Source organism: Hipposideros armiger, unplaced genomic scaffold (assembly GCF_001890085.2).
Source record: "Hipposideros armiger isolate ML-2016 unplaced genomic scaffold, ASM189008v1 scaffold_114, whole genome shotgun sequence".
NCBI lineage: Eukaryota > Metazoa > Chordata > Mammalia > Chiroptera > Hipposideridae > Hipposideros > Hipposideros armiger.
In genome coordinates this window covers 2,559,423-2,571,936 of record NW_017731464.1, presented here as the reverse complement: position 1 = coordinate 2,571,936, position 12,514 = coordinate 2,559,423, and the positions used below count along the sequence as shown (strand labels likewise).

Below are 12,514 nucleotides of genomic sequence, written 5' to 3'. Positions count from 1 at the left end.
ATCTGCCTCGTCCGGGAAGAGCGCAATGATGGTGCCAACTTGGGCCAGTGAAGCAACATCCTCTACAACTAGACTGAAGAACAAAAAAGGACAGCAACTTGTCTGTTCCCCTTCCCCCCAATTCCCCAATAAAAATCTTTAAAAAAAAAATTCTCTGTAATTTGGAATGCTTCTTGTGTCTATACCCCTTTTCCACGGGTCCTCACTGGGCAGTGCTTATCTTGCTGAATTTAAACAAGGACCCAGATCTGGGTCTTACATTTTCAGGCTGGCCCACTGTGAGGGGACTCATCTCTCAAACACTTATTAACCAAGTTCACACAGAGGCTGATGGACATACAAACCAAATGCCAATGTATGGGATTTGCATTGGGGAACAATGGACATTCTAATGGACTAGGAATGCTTGAATTGGCCTGACTGGCTGATCTTTTCCTCATGAGCTAAAGATTGCTTGGTAAATATGGATCTAGAACAAAAGTAACCAATTTAAAGTCATGTCTCTTACTTAGGGCCAGCCCTCTTTTCCCTGCTACAGCAGCATGAATTCCTGCCCAAGGAATTCATGGAGCTCAAGTCCCCTTGGTCAAGGCCTGTCTTTCCCTAGGGACTGCCAGGGCTTACTTCTATACTTCCATGGACAGCCAACCGCCTGCTAAGTTCCACAAACTGCTTTATCACACAATTGATTAGACAATCTAAATTACAACCACTTTCCAGCCCTTCCTTCCTGAGATTGCTCCCAGATATCTGATCAGTGTTTGCAGTGTTCTCAAACTTTTAGGAAACAAATTTATAGACAATTGCTAGGTTTACTTTCATGGATCGCTAATCACCCATTAAACGTGGGTTTTACTGGTCTGAAGGCAAACTGATTTCCTGTCACTTACGTGTACAGGATATAATGACAAAACAGAAGACACTTCTCCAATTAGACTATAAGTGCCTGAGGGCCCAACCAAGCCTTGTAAGTTTCAATAAGTTAGTATGAGTCAGGACTGGAATGACGGCTTTGGTAGCAAAGAGGAAGAAAAATACCTCACTCTCCATTGAAAGTGGCCCTGGGTCAAATAGGCTCATCTGCTTTCTGGATTTGAAACACAAAAAGCTACTTGCCTTGTTCAAAATCAAGGAGTATTGACCTGTAAAGCCCTGGGTTTTGAGCAACGTACTCCAAAATACCTGGGCCTTTATTAGTTTGCCTTGTCCTGGGAATTTTTCTATCTTTTGCTCTAGCCAAGTTCAAGATAAAAGAAAGAAAAAGAAAAATGAGAGGGGACTTCTGCCTTTGTAGCCTTTCCCTCAGTTCCACATACAGCTGAGTAGTGGGTATGGGCTGCCATTCTCAGGACAATACAGAGAACACAGCTGTCCCTGAGGTACACTGAATCCAAATTACACAGACACCACATATCTGCCTTCTGCACTGCTAATGGCAAGTAAGCAATGGTTTGTAGAAGCAGCAGGTGCTGAAAGGTGGCTCCTGCCAGATGGTGCTAAAAAAAGGCCCAAATCTAACACACAGGAGTCCTTCCATTAACCCAACCATGACCAAGGCAAAAGGGGGGAGGGTGCCCCTTCTCTGTCTTCTGGGGCTCCTCAAGCCTCAAATGCTGTCTTTGATGTATCACTCAACCTGGTTTTGTCTTGATAAAAATGTTAGGGGTGGCCAAAAACGTGGGGATATACAGGTGAAACCCACGGTGTAATATGCCTTCTAGGTTATGTATGAGGGCAACTTATACGCTAGAGAAGGGCTCCTTCTTGCCGGAGCCCTGCAACTGAACCCTACTATGGCTTCCAAGAGCACTGGTTCTGCCATATCCTCGCTGTAAAGGTGAGGCCCAGCTATTTAACCCGCTGAACCAGTTTCCTCCTTTATGTAAAGAGATGATAACTCCACTTAGCTCACTGGACTGGTTATGGGACTCAAATGAGATAACTTGAGTGAAAAGCTTAATACTGTCCCTGACACATGCTAAGTAAGTACTTCATGATACACTAGTTTTCTTCCTCCCAGGAGATAGTCTTGCATTGTTTGCTGTTAGACCAACTTCATATAAGCTACTGGAGGTGAGTGAGCTTGTCCTCAGGGCTCAGGCCATCCTAGGAAAGATGACTTGGTCATAGTGATGTAACATGAGGTGACAGATTCTGGGAAGGGGCAGCAAGAAGACTACTGAAGGGCACTCCAAGACAGAGTGTGCCCTAGACAGGGCTCCCAGCAGGAAATTTTGTGGTTTCTCAGTTGTTTCCCATGTGCGAGAGCCCAGAGAAAATGACAGTAACCACCGTTCCCCAAATTCTGAACAGGCCCCAGATCAGGTCAGGGACGAGCCCTTTGCCACCTTTTCCTCCCAAAGCCATGGGAAAGGTTGTGGAGCTCATACTAACAAAGCTTTCATTAAAAACCAGTACGCTGGAACCACAAAAATCCTCTTAAGGGATTAATGTTCCAGCAAACTCGCTCTAAGGACCCGGTGGGAAAAAGTGGAAAAAATTTTTGTTTTGACGGACTGCTACCATGTACTAAGCAGACTAGGAAGTCCATGAAGTGGATGGTACTATTTGTATTTCAAAAGAGAAAACCGAAACTCAGAAATGCTTACTCACTCAAGACAAACAGTTAAGTGGTGGGCCAAGAGTCAAACCCAGGTCTCCTTTCAGAGCCCACGTTTTCTTTCTTTCCTCACCAGACAGGAGGCACAGACTGGGTGAGGGTTGGCCCATACTCGGGGGGCGGGGGAGGAGGACAACGTGAGCTGTGGCGGGGAGGGGCGTGGGCCGGCGAGCCCGGACTCCAACGCGGCAGAGCCGCGCGGTCTGGAGCTCGACATGGGTGGGGTGCAGCCCGGCCCCACGTGCCCCGAGCCGCTGCCCAGGGGGACCCGCGGTTCGGATTCCAGGCTTGGACCCTCCCGCACGAGGGCGCCAGAGGTCAGCGCCCAGCCTAAAAGCGGGCCTAAAGGCGCCTGGGACACTTGGGGCACGCCTGGGGGCGGCCCGCCGGGGTAACGACCTCGGGAGAGCCAAGCGCATGGCAGCGGGCGCACCTCCCCGCCGAGACCCGCCTCGTCAGCACCTTCCCCGCAGCTCGGCCAGCCGTCATGGCCGGGGCTAGGCCCCACGGTGGGTCACGAGGCGGGCGCCGGCGTGGGCGCGGCCTAGTCAGCCCCAGCGCGGGCCTGCGGTCGGTGCCCCCCTTCCCCCTCTCCCTCTTTCTCTTGCCTCCTGTGCCCCTCCTCCCTGCGCGCGCCACGTCCCCGGCCCTGCCTCCGCAAGACACGCGGGGAACCCCGGTGACGTCATCACCCTACAGCACTCGCCTTCCCGCGCTCTCCAGAAAAGACGCGAAGGGGTGATGACGTGTCGGGAGGGGGCCAGTGCGGCTGCGCACGAGGCCTCGGCAACAGAACGTCCTACGGCGCCGCCTGGTGGAAGAAGAGCGATCATGCCGGCCAGAAGCGGCCGCGCGGGCGAGAACGTGACTGACGTCATCTCGCGGAGGCGAGGGCCGACAGCCGCGTGACCAGCTCCCACATGCGGCGCTGCGGCGTCTTTTTCTTTCTTTTCGTCCTTTTTTTCGTGGAGGATGGAAGCTTAATTTGTATGCCTCTTATTTTATGGTTGTAACCTTGCCTTTTCTCGAAATTACCAAAGTAATATGGTTCATTGTGGAAAAATAATACCAGCACCCCTCCCTTTTATGTTTACTTACAGCCTTTTTTTGTTACATTAGAAATGTGATCTTGCACAACAGTGGTATAAGGTACAAAAAATCTCAAGAAGGAACAAAGCACCATTAAAAGCGAAGTTAGAAAAACACGGTAGAAGAGGAAGAGAGAAGTGCGAATAGGCGAAAGGGTAATGGCTAGTATTTAACGAGCGTTTTTCAGTGTCTTATTTACTATGCACATCATCCAGGTGAGGAATCTGGGGCTCAGGGTTAAGTAACTTACCCAACTTGGCACCATTAAGTGGGTGGCAGAGTGGGGGTTTGATCCCAGGGCTTAAAATCTGAACCTTAAGGTAGTGGGTGTGGGGAGAACAATGGAAAAAGTGCCGGGGAGAAAAAATGCAAGAAATGCATATGGTTACAGACCCACTTTCTACTGGAGCTGTCAAGTTGGAACCAGATCTGAGGAGCAAGGCTAGTGCCTCCATCAGTTGGAGAAACTTCGTGGGCGTGTACTAGTTATCTATATGCTAGCTAGTGCCCTAGTTACTGCAAGGGCCACTGTATGCTGAATATCATTGACCTCCAATAATGCCTTTCCTCATTAGTGGCAGCAAAAGGTAGGAGTCATAATACTAGGTCAAGCATTAGGTCTTACTACTTAGTCTACAGTCTAGCAGCACCTCTGCAGTTCAGTGCTTTCTGAATCCAGTTTGATGATACAAATGGAGAATCTTGGACCCACCCTAGAACTTCTGAATCAGAATATGCATTCTAACTACTTCCCTGGGTGATTCCTATGCACAGTAAAGCACTGCTGTAAAGCAAAAGTTACCCTGCTCCCTTGGTGAGGCAGGTGGGATGGTATAAAGATGTGAAGGGAGCTTGCAGATCTGGATGATGGGAGGGCAGGCACATAGGGAGCAAGGTCTGCCAGAAGGTTTAACAAGAGTATCAAGTAAGTAGTATCAGAAGATACAACAAGATGCAAAGGAAGAAAATTGAAATTAGAATCTGGGATTTAAGAAAAGAGAAGTAGGTTAAGGGGATAAGCAAATCCATCTTGGGAAAATTCACACAAAAAAGTAAAACACAAAGGTTGTTTTCTGTGGTGGACTTTTTTGTGTTGTCTGTGACATGCTTGAGAGGGTTCTCAAGGGTTAGAGGAGGGCAGCCCCTGCCCATTCCCTCACTTTCAGCAGCTAGAGTAGTTTCCCTGGGTTCTAGTGGAGGGCAAGTTCTGGGCTCTTTCTGACATGGGAGAAATAGGCACTGACAAAACAGTGTCTCTTGGATGACATACACAGGTTGCACTCTGTAAATGACCATGGCTGGGGGCCGGAGTGTGTGTGGTGTGTGTGCATGTATGTATGCACATGTGGGCTGGAGGGAAGGGCAGGTTATTGGCAGACCAGACATAACAGCAATCAGAGAAAGATGGGGTGGACTCATGTGACTGGGAATTGTTTGGTCTAGAAAGCCACAGGGCTGATGACATCTGGTACCTCGAGAGAGCCAGGTGGCAAGCCTAATGACCTTTGCTTAGGTGGGTGGTTCTTGGAGTCAGAGTTTCTGGAGGTCTCCACGTGGCCTATCACTTCTCTAAATACTAACAAGCTGTTGACATGACAGCAGTTCTGGTAGAGGCAGGGAAATGATAGGTTAGAACCAAAATGTTCTGGGTGGAGGAGTACCAAGTTGTTCTCATGATGCCCAAATGTTAGGGGCCCAGCCATGTTGCCTGGAGGCGGCGTTAAGACAGCATCTCTTGCAGACCCATTAATATGGTCTGAAGATGATCAGTCTGTGCAGTCGACAGGCGGTTATGCGGACATGAAGGGTCTTGAGTTGTTCACTCCCCAATACAAAAGGTGGCTGCAGCGTGGAAAGGCAGCAGCAGGGCACACCATAGAAATGGGGGATTCCAATGACTAATGGAGGCGTACAAATGGGAGTGTATATGGGTAGGGAGGCAGGTAGATGCAGGGTTTGAAGACTGCTGTTCTGGTGGGAGTATCTAGAACCACTCTGGTAGAGTGTGGAGTGAGTCTGAAATGAGGTCAATCCTGATGGTGTCCCAGAGGTGTCTGGACACTGAGGGTGGGTGCAGAGGTCCTACTGGTACTCCTGGTAGAGAAGGTGTCAAGTTAGAAAAAACGGTCAATGTAACTCTGAACCCCATTCCAGATTTTGATGGGCTGAGCATGGGCTGAAGAAGTTCTGAAGACCTTAGCACTTGAGTGGGGGCCTCTGGGTGGATCATTTGCCTCAGCCACGTGTTTTAGGGACCTCATGGTTGTCCTGGGTCAGTCAAGTACTGTTAGACCCAGGCATTTACCTGTTACTCATATATTTGTCTTGGTCAAAAAACTGTGACCGACGTCCTCAAAGTCATTAGGCTGAAAGATTTCTCAGAATGGGCAATCCACCACCGTGTTTCCTTAAGTGTTACTGCTTTTCATGCAGGCTCTCTGCCTCCCCTAGTTTTAATTTTTCCTCTTCCCTGTACCCATCTGTTGCCTTACAGCTGCCGAACCGTCTGCTCCCCCGCCCCCCCAACCCCATGACCTCCTAAGGTCCCAAGGATGTGTCTCAGAAGACTGACATCTGATGGAATGATATCGGTAAAGCTTCCTCAAGGGGGTATCTCGGAAGGCTGAGACCTGATGGAATGATACCGGTCATCTCCCTTATCTGGATGGTTTCAGTACAGTGACTCCATCCCCTGGGGTTGTGTGTGTGTGTGTGTGTGTGTGTGTGTGTGTGTGTGTGTGTGTGTATGAAGGCACAGTACGTGTTGGAATACAACGAGGACTTTCGGGAAAAACAGACAGGCACGCAATTAACAGACCTTGGAAAAAACAAGTTTCACTTCCTTGTATGATTACTAATAAAAGCTACGCATTGACCCAATTAGGGGCTCAGTCCATGAGACTTGAGTCCCTTGGCCCGCTTTAGCCCTATACTTGACTCTTGTGTTTTCTTAACCCTGCGCCGCCCTTCCTGCACTCCACAGCCCTTGCCACGCGGGATGTGACACCCATCCAAACCTTTCCTCTCCTTAAAGCCCAGTGCTAGTTCTAAGTTCTCTAGGGACCTCCCTGGAGTCTCCTCAAGGATTTCCCCTGCTGTTTGAAGCACTTGGGAGCTCTCTACATAAGCTAGCCCCTCAATCATACAGGCTAAATAACAGTTAATCTGCCTACCTAGGGGTACATCTTCCTGTTTATGAAAAATGCTTCCTCCCCCCACACACAAGTTAGTCCAACTCCCTTTCTTGGGAGTGTTTGCCCTTTGGGTCAGGGAGAGCAGAGCAGTCGGTCCTGATCTAGTGTGGAAGCTATACTTTCAGGCATGTCAGGAGCCAGAATCCTAACAAAAGCCTCAAAAGGGGCAGAGATGGGTCAGATGGAGCCTGGCTCCAGGGGTTCTGAGGTCTAACTACACCCCAGCTTTACCCCAGTTGGTTGTCCAGCCCTATCTTAGTGTCCGTGAACCATTCATTTCCATTTTTGCCTAAGTTGGTGACAGTTGGGTTTTTGTTACTTGAAACCAAAAGAAATCTAAGAGATTACTTCGTTGGATTTTTCTTGTATTCCCAAGGTCAATGAATTATAAGGAATTTATATCAAAGTAACATGATAAAGTAGAAAGAATATGTACTTTGGAGTAAAATGAAACATTATTTGTAATGCTGTTTCCAGCAAGATACTTAACCTCAGAGAGGCTGTTTCTTTAACTTTATAAAAGAAGGGGTAATATCTAAACTCAACAAATAATAAGTACTAAATGAGAAAAATGATTAAGTAGAAATGTAAATAAAAGTACCTGGTGCATGGTAGACATATAGGAAATGTTCATTCCCTGCCTTCCTCCTTGAAAACAGGCTTCCATTTCTATGTCTTTCAGTATCTCCAGTCTGTGGTCAATAAACTCAGAAGTAGGAAATGAATTTTACCAGATGTTAAACTTTTTGGAGAATAAAGAAGGAAATAAATACCAAGTGAATAATCAATTACAAGCATTAGGTTGACTTGTCAATATTCCCTTGACGCCTGGACCTCTTTTTCCTATTTCACTATCACCTAAATCCCCCCCCCCAAAAAAACATTTATAATTTTATAATCAGGCTAACATGAGATATAATTTAGAAAAATTAGTGACACTGTGCTTTATTTGATAACAGAATAAAAGGGCATGACTGGAACCCTGCCATGATGGTCCTTAACATTCTGTCCTAACCAGGGTGTTGTTAACTTTCCAACATTGTTAGTGTCAGGCGAGGTACTACTAGCTACTTAGAGAATTAGAAAAAGATTGAAAGAAACTCTAAAGGTGAGTCCTTTAAGAAGGAAAATGAGCTGGTTTTCCTTTTGTTCCTTTAAAAACTCTAACCAGAAATGCCACCCCATTTATAATGAAGACTACACAGCAGCACCAAAAAGGCCATTTACAAGAAGAGTTCTTCAACAGAAGCCACTTGAATGCATTGAGAAATTGCATTTTAGCTAAAAATAGTTCACTAAGGAACAGGGCCATCTAAGTACCTAACTAATATCTAAAGTTGTCAAGGGGTGGGGATGTGCAAATTTAGCAACAAAAGACTTTTGTTTTGCCTCAAGGGAAAGTGATGGTGGTCAGAGGGGCCAGTTCCAACGACTGGTCCAGGGGGGGCCGCTGGTCTTGGTACTCTGCCACATGCCCATTCCGGTGGTGACCATACTCAAACTTGATCCGCAGCTCACCAATCTTGGATTGGGGAAGGATATCTGGGATCCACTCGATGATGAAAGGTGTTGGCTCCTTTTGATCTGGTGAAGTGTTGCCTGAAGACAAAAAAAAAAAAAAAAAGTAACATTGATTAGTACAATTCCAAAATTTAAGTCTGGACAGATCTTACTCTGTTCAGGAATGAAAAAGAAAGAGAAAAAGAAGACCAAGGCAAGGGAAAAATGATTACTGCTGTATCTATCCAAAACAAAATTTGAGGGAACTTTCTGGCATCCTCAAATAAAATAAGACCCAGACTTTATGAAAATAGGGCCAAAAGAATCATAAGGAGAGCCCAGACAAGAGGAAAGAACAGCTGTATCAGATTAGAAGGGTGATTTGAAAGAAAAGTTCAAGCAAGTTTCAAGGAAACCAGGAAAAAAAAATTTTTAAATCTATGTGATTAAAAACATATTACAAATCCTTAATCAAAAGTGTGGTACTGGCATATGTCTAGACAGATTAAAATAACTAAATAGACCCAAAATGGACACAAGTAGAATAAAAATTCAGCATAAGGTAAAGGCAGCATTTTCAATTAGTAAAAGAAATACAAGTGGGCTGGCCGAGTGACGCGTTAATTAAGAGTTGGCTTGGGACGCCAGCTCTGAAAATCAGGGCTCCGGTTCGGATCCCAAATGAGGGCTAGTGATGCTGCGCCCTCTACAGCTAAGATGGTGAACAACAGCTTGACCTGGAGCTGGGCTGCCATGAGTCGCCAGTGATGGCGTAGGCTGCAGTGGAGCTGGCCAGCAGCTGGCGTGCACTTTCGTAAGCTGCCGTGAGCCACTGTGAGCGGCTGTCCAATGGCTGGCGAGCGACTGCCTCACCTGGAAAGAGCACAATGATAATACCAACATGGGCCAGTGAAGCGACGTCCTCCACAACTAGACTGAAAAACAAAAGGACAGCAACTTGTCTGTTCCCCTTCCCTGATTCCCCAATAACATCTTAAAAAAAAAAATACAAGTAAGTGTTTCTTATAATAAATGATGTGCACTGACTATCTAGAAGAAAATAAAAGGTGGCAGACTCTTACCTCATACCTTACATTAAGATAAATTCCAGAGGATCAAAAATTTAAAACATGGAAAACTCAGATTAAAGAATGCTTTTGAGAAATATAAAACACTAACAGAATTTATGAATATGGTATCACCTTCAAAATTATGGAGACAATTAGGCACAAAAAACAGTCCATTTAGCAAAACAGAATACAAAACAAGAAGATAATAGGCCAACTATATCAATCATAAAGAGAATAAATTAGGACCGGCTGTGTGGTGCATTGGTTAGGAGTTGGCTTGGGATGCCAGCTCTGAGCAGCAGGGCCCCAGTTCATGCGGGTCAGTGACGCTGCGCCCTCTACAGCTAAGATGGTGAACAACAGCTTGACTTGGAGCTGGGCTGCTGTGAGTTGCCGGTGATGGCATAGGCTGCAGTGAGGCTGTAGTGGGCTGCCATAAAACTACTGTGAGTGGCTGGCAGCCGGCATGAGCTGCCAAGAGCTGCCGTGAGTGGCCATCCAGTGGCTGGTGACCGATCTGCCTCAGCCAGGAAGAGCGCAATGATAATACCAACATGGGCCAGTGAGGTGACATCCTCCACAACTAGACTGACCAACAAAAGGTCAACAGCTTGTCTGTTCCCCTTCCCAATTCTCCAACGCTGTTTCCCTCCCCAAATTCCCCAATTTAAAAAAAAAAAAAAAGAGAAGTTTTTTCATACACAGCTAACACATTATATAAATATCGCCATCTTTCTGGAGAGCAGTGTGACAAAAACAATCAAAGCCCTAAAAATGTACATAACCTTTGACCCTCCAATTTTACTTTTAGTAATTTATCCCAAAGAATATCCTAAATAGGTTAGTAAATAATTAAGGACATAAAACTTTTATCTAAAAAGATGTTAATTCTAAAAGGAAGCACAGTTTATAAAAGCAAAAAGTTTGAAACAACTTAGAGAATTGATTAGAGTGAGGTACTTTTTTTTTTTTTTTTAGCTGAGCCATCCTGCCACCTGTTGGCAGCTCAGTGGCAGCTCAGCTTGGGCCGGGATTCCAACCAGTGACCCTGTTGCTCAGAGCTCCCACTCTTGAGCAAACTCTTAACCAACTGAGCCACTCGGTCAGCCCTTAGAGTGACGTACTTTAATAAATGAATTTTATGCAGCGGTTAAAAATGTTGTATTCACAATAGCCAAAAGGTAGAAGCAACCCAAGTGTCTTTCCATCGACAGATGAATGGATAAACAAAACATGGTATATACATATAATGGAATATTTAGCCTTAAAAAGAGATTTTAACACATGCTATAACATGGATGTTGAAGACATTATGCTACATGAAATAAACTAGAAGGACAAATATTGTATAATTCTACTTACATGAGGTACCCAGAGTAACAATTCAAAGAGACATTGAGTAGAATGGTAGTTGACAGGGGCTAGGAGGAGGCAGAATGTTTAATGGGTATTGTCGAGTTTCAGTTGAGAAAGATGAAAAAGTTCTAGATATGAATGGTGGTGAAAGTTGCACAACGATGTGGATGCACTTAATGCCAGAGAACTTAAAAATGGTTAATTTTATATTATGTATGTTTTATAACAATAAAAAAGTTAAAAAAAAGTTGAAGATAGACATGGAAAGCTGTTCATGATATATTGTTAAGTGAAAAAAAGCTGAAACACGATCCCATATTTTAGAAACTCTTTATGCACAGAAAAGAGTCTGTACAACAAAATCTTAATGGTGATGTTGTCTGTGGTGGGTGAGATTACAGGTGGTTTTAATTTTTTTCTTTATGAAATCTATGGTTTCTCTATAGTAAACATGCATTACTTCTATAATTTTATTTTTAAAGCACCGGGTCAAATGAAACAAAACACTTTATTTCATGATTACCTTTATAAGATAAATAAATGTCCCTTCTTTGTGTAAGGTCAAGATCCAAAGGGTAGGACAATGTATTGGACATGGGTGACCTTCACAGGAAGATGCGCGATTGAAACCACCAATCACTTACCAACTTTGAGAAAAGTTTTTAGTTCCAAGGGTCGCAGCACTGGTTGCTTTTCTATACGACCGTAGGTTTCTGCTATGCTCTCTACTTCCACTTTAGGGCATTTAAACAGCTCATAAGTCCCATCCCGGTTCTGGATAAAACTACGGGTAATTTCCAAGGGCATCTAGACATGGAGACAATACCAAGAAAGGTGAGAGAAAAAAAACTTTCAAAGTAGACAAACACTTAGTTGAGAATAGATCTTTTACACATTCATTCTTCCTTATTAAGTACATTCAAATGAATTAAAACTTCCCCTTTCAATTTCCAAGTAAATTCTGTCAAAAAATTTGCCTTTTCTCCCTTACATTGTTCATGGCTTTCCTTTTTTCTCTATAACTTTAATTTGAACCCCAGCCATACTGAACTGAATCTCTGATATCTTCATGGTTATACAACTGCTACTGGCATAGACCTGCTCTAAATTGGTTTTATTCCATCTCCTACTGCTCTGCTAGAAGCATTCTTCTCTTAAAAACACCTATAGCTGACCTCATATCCTTGGTGTTTCACACCCTCCTTGGGATTGAGCCAGACAGAGCTTGAACTGAATTTTGTCTGCCACTAAACAGTAGGGTGAGCTTCCCATAGCCTGTTTCTCATCTGCAAATATAGTTAATACCCATGCGTGAATGAGGTACTACAGATAATGCCCAAGAGACAGAGCTCGATGATTAGTAGTGCTCTTCCCTCACCTGACTTTGCTCTGGGTTGCTCAGTGCCTCTCTAAACACCACTTGTTCCAAGCTAGACGTGGCCTGTGTGATATCCTGCATTTAAAGAAGTTCCTCAAATGTCTTTAGTGCTAACATAGGCTTTTTCTAAGATTCACATGTTAGTTCTATAGCTACCATAGAATTTATTATTTTGCTAGACATACTACTACTGTCTTGAAATTAGGCTAATCTTTTTTTTAAAGTTTTTTTTTTTAAAGATTTTTATTGGGGAATTGGGGGGATGGGAACAGTGCTGGGGAATTGGGGGAAGGGGAACAGACAAGCT

The 12,514-nt window shown here is 44.7% G+C and overlaps 1 protein-coding gene across 2 annotated transcripts in view; it reads right to left on the bottom strand.

Moving 5' to 3' along the window:
- Positions 1–7,822: 7,822 nt before the first annotated feature.
- The window catches only part of CUNH2orf42 (chromosome unknown C2orf42 homolog), a 38,424-nt gene continuing 33,732 nt past the window's right edge, over positions 7,823–12,514 (bottom strand). For both annotated transcript variants that reach the window (XM_019647699.1, XM_019647700.1), the window contains exons 9-10: positions 11,474–11,636; positions 7,823–8,502 (exon numbers count right to left, since the gene is read on the bottom strand). In XM_019647699.1, coding sequence (XP_019503244.1) covers positions 8,294–8,502; positions 11,474–11,636 — 372 coding nt within the window. In that variant the 3' untranslated portion in view covers positions 7,823–8,293. The remainder of the gene's footprint in view (positions 8,503–11,473; positions 11,637–12,514) is intronic.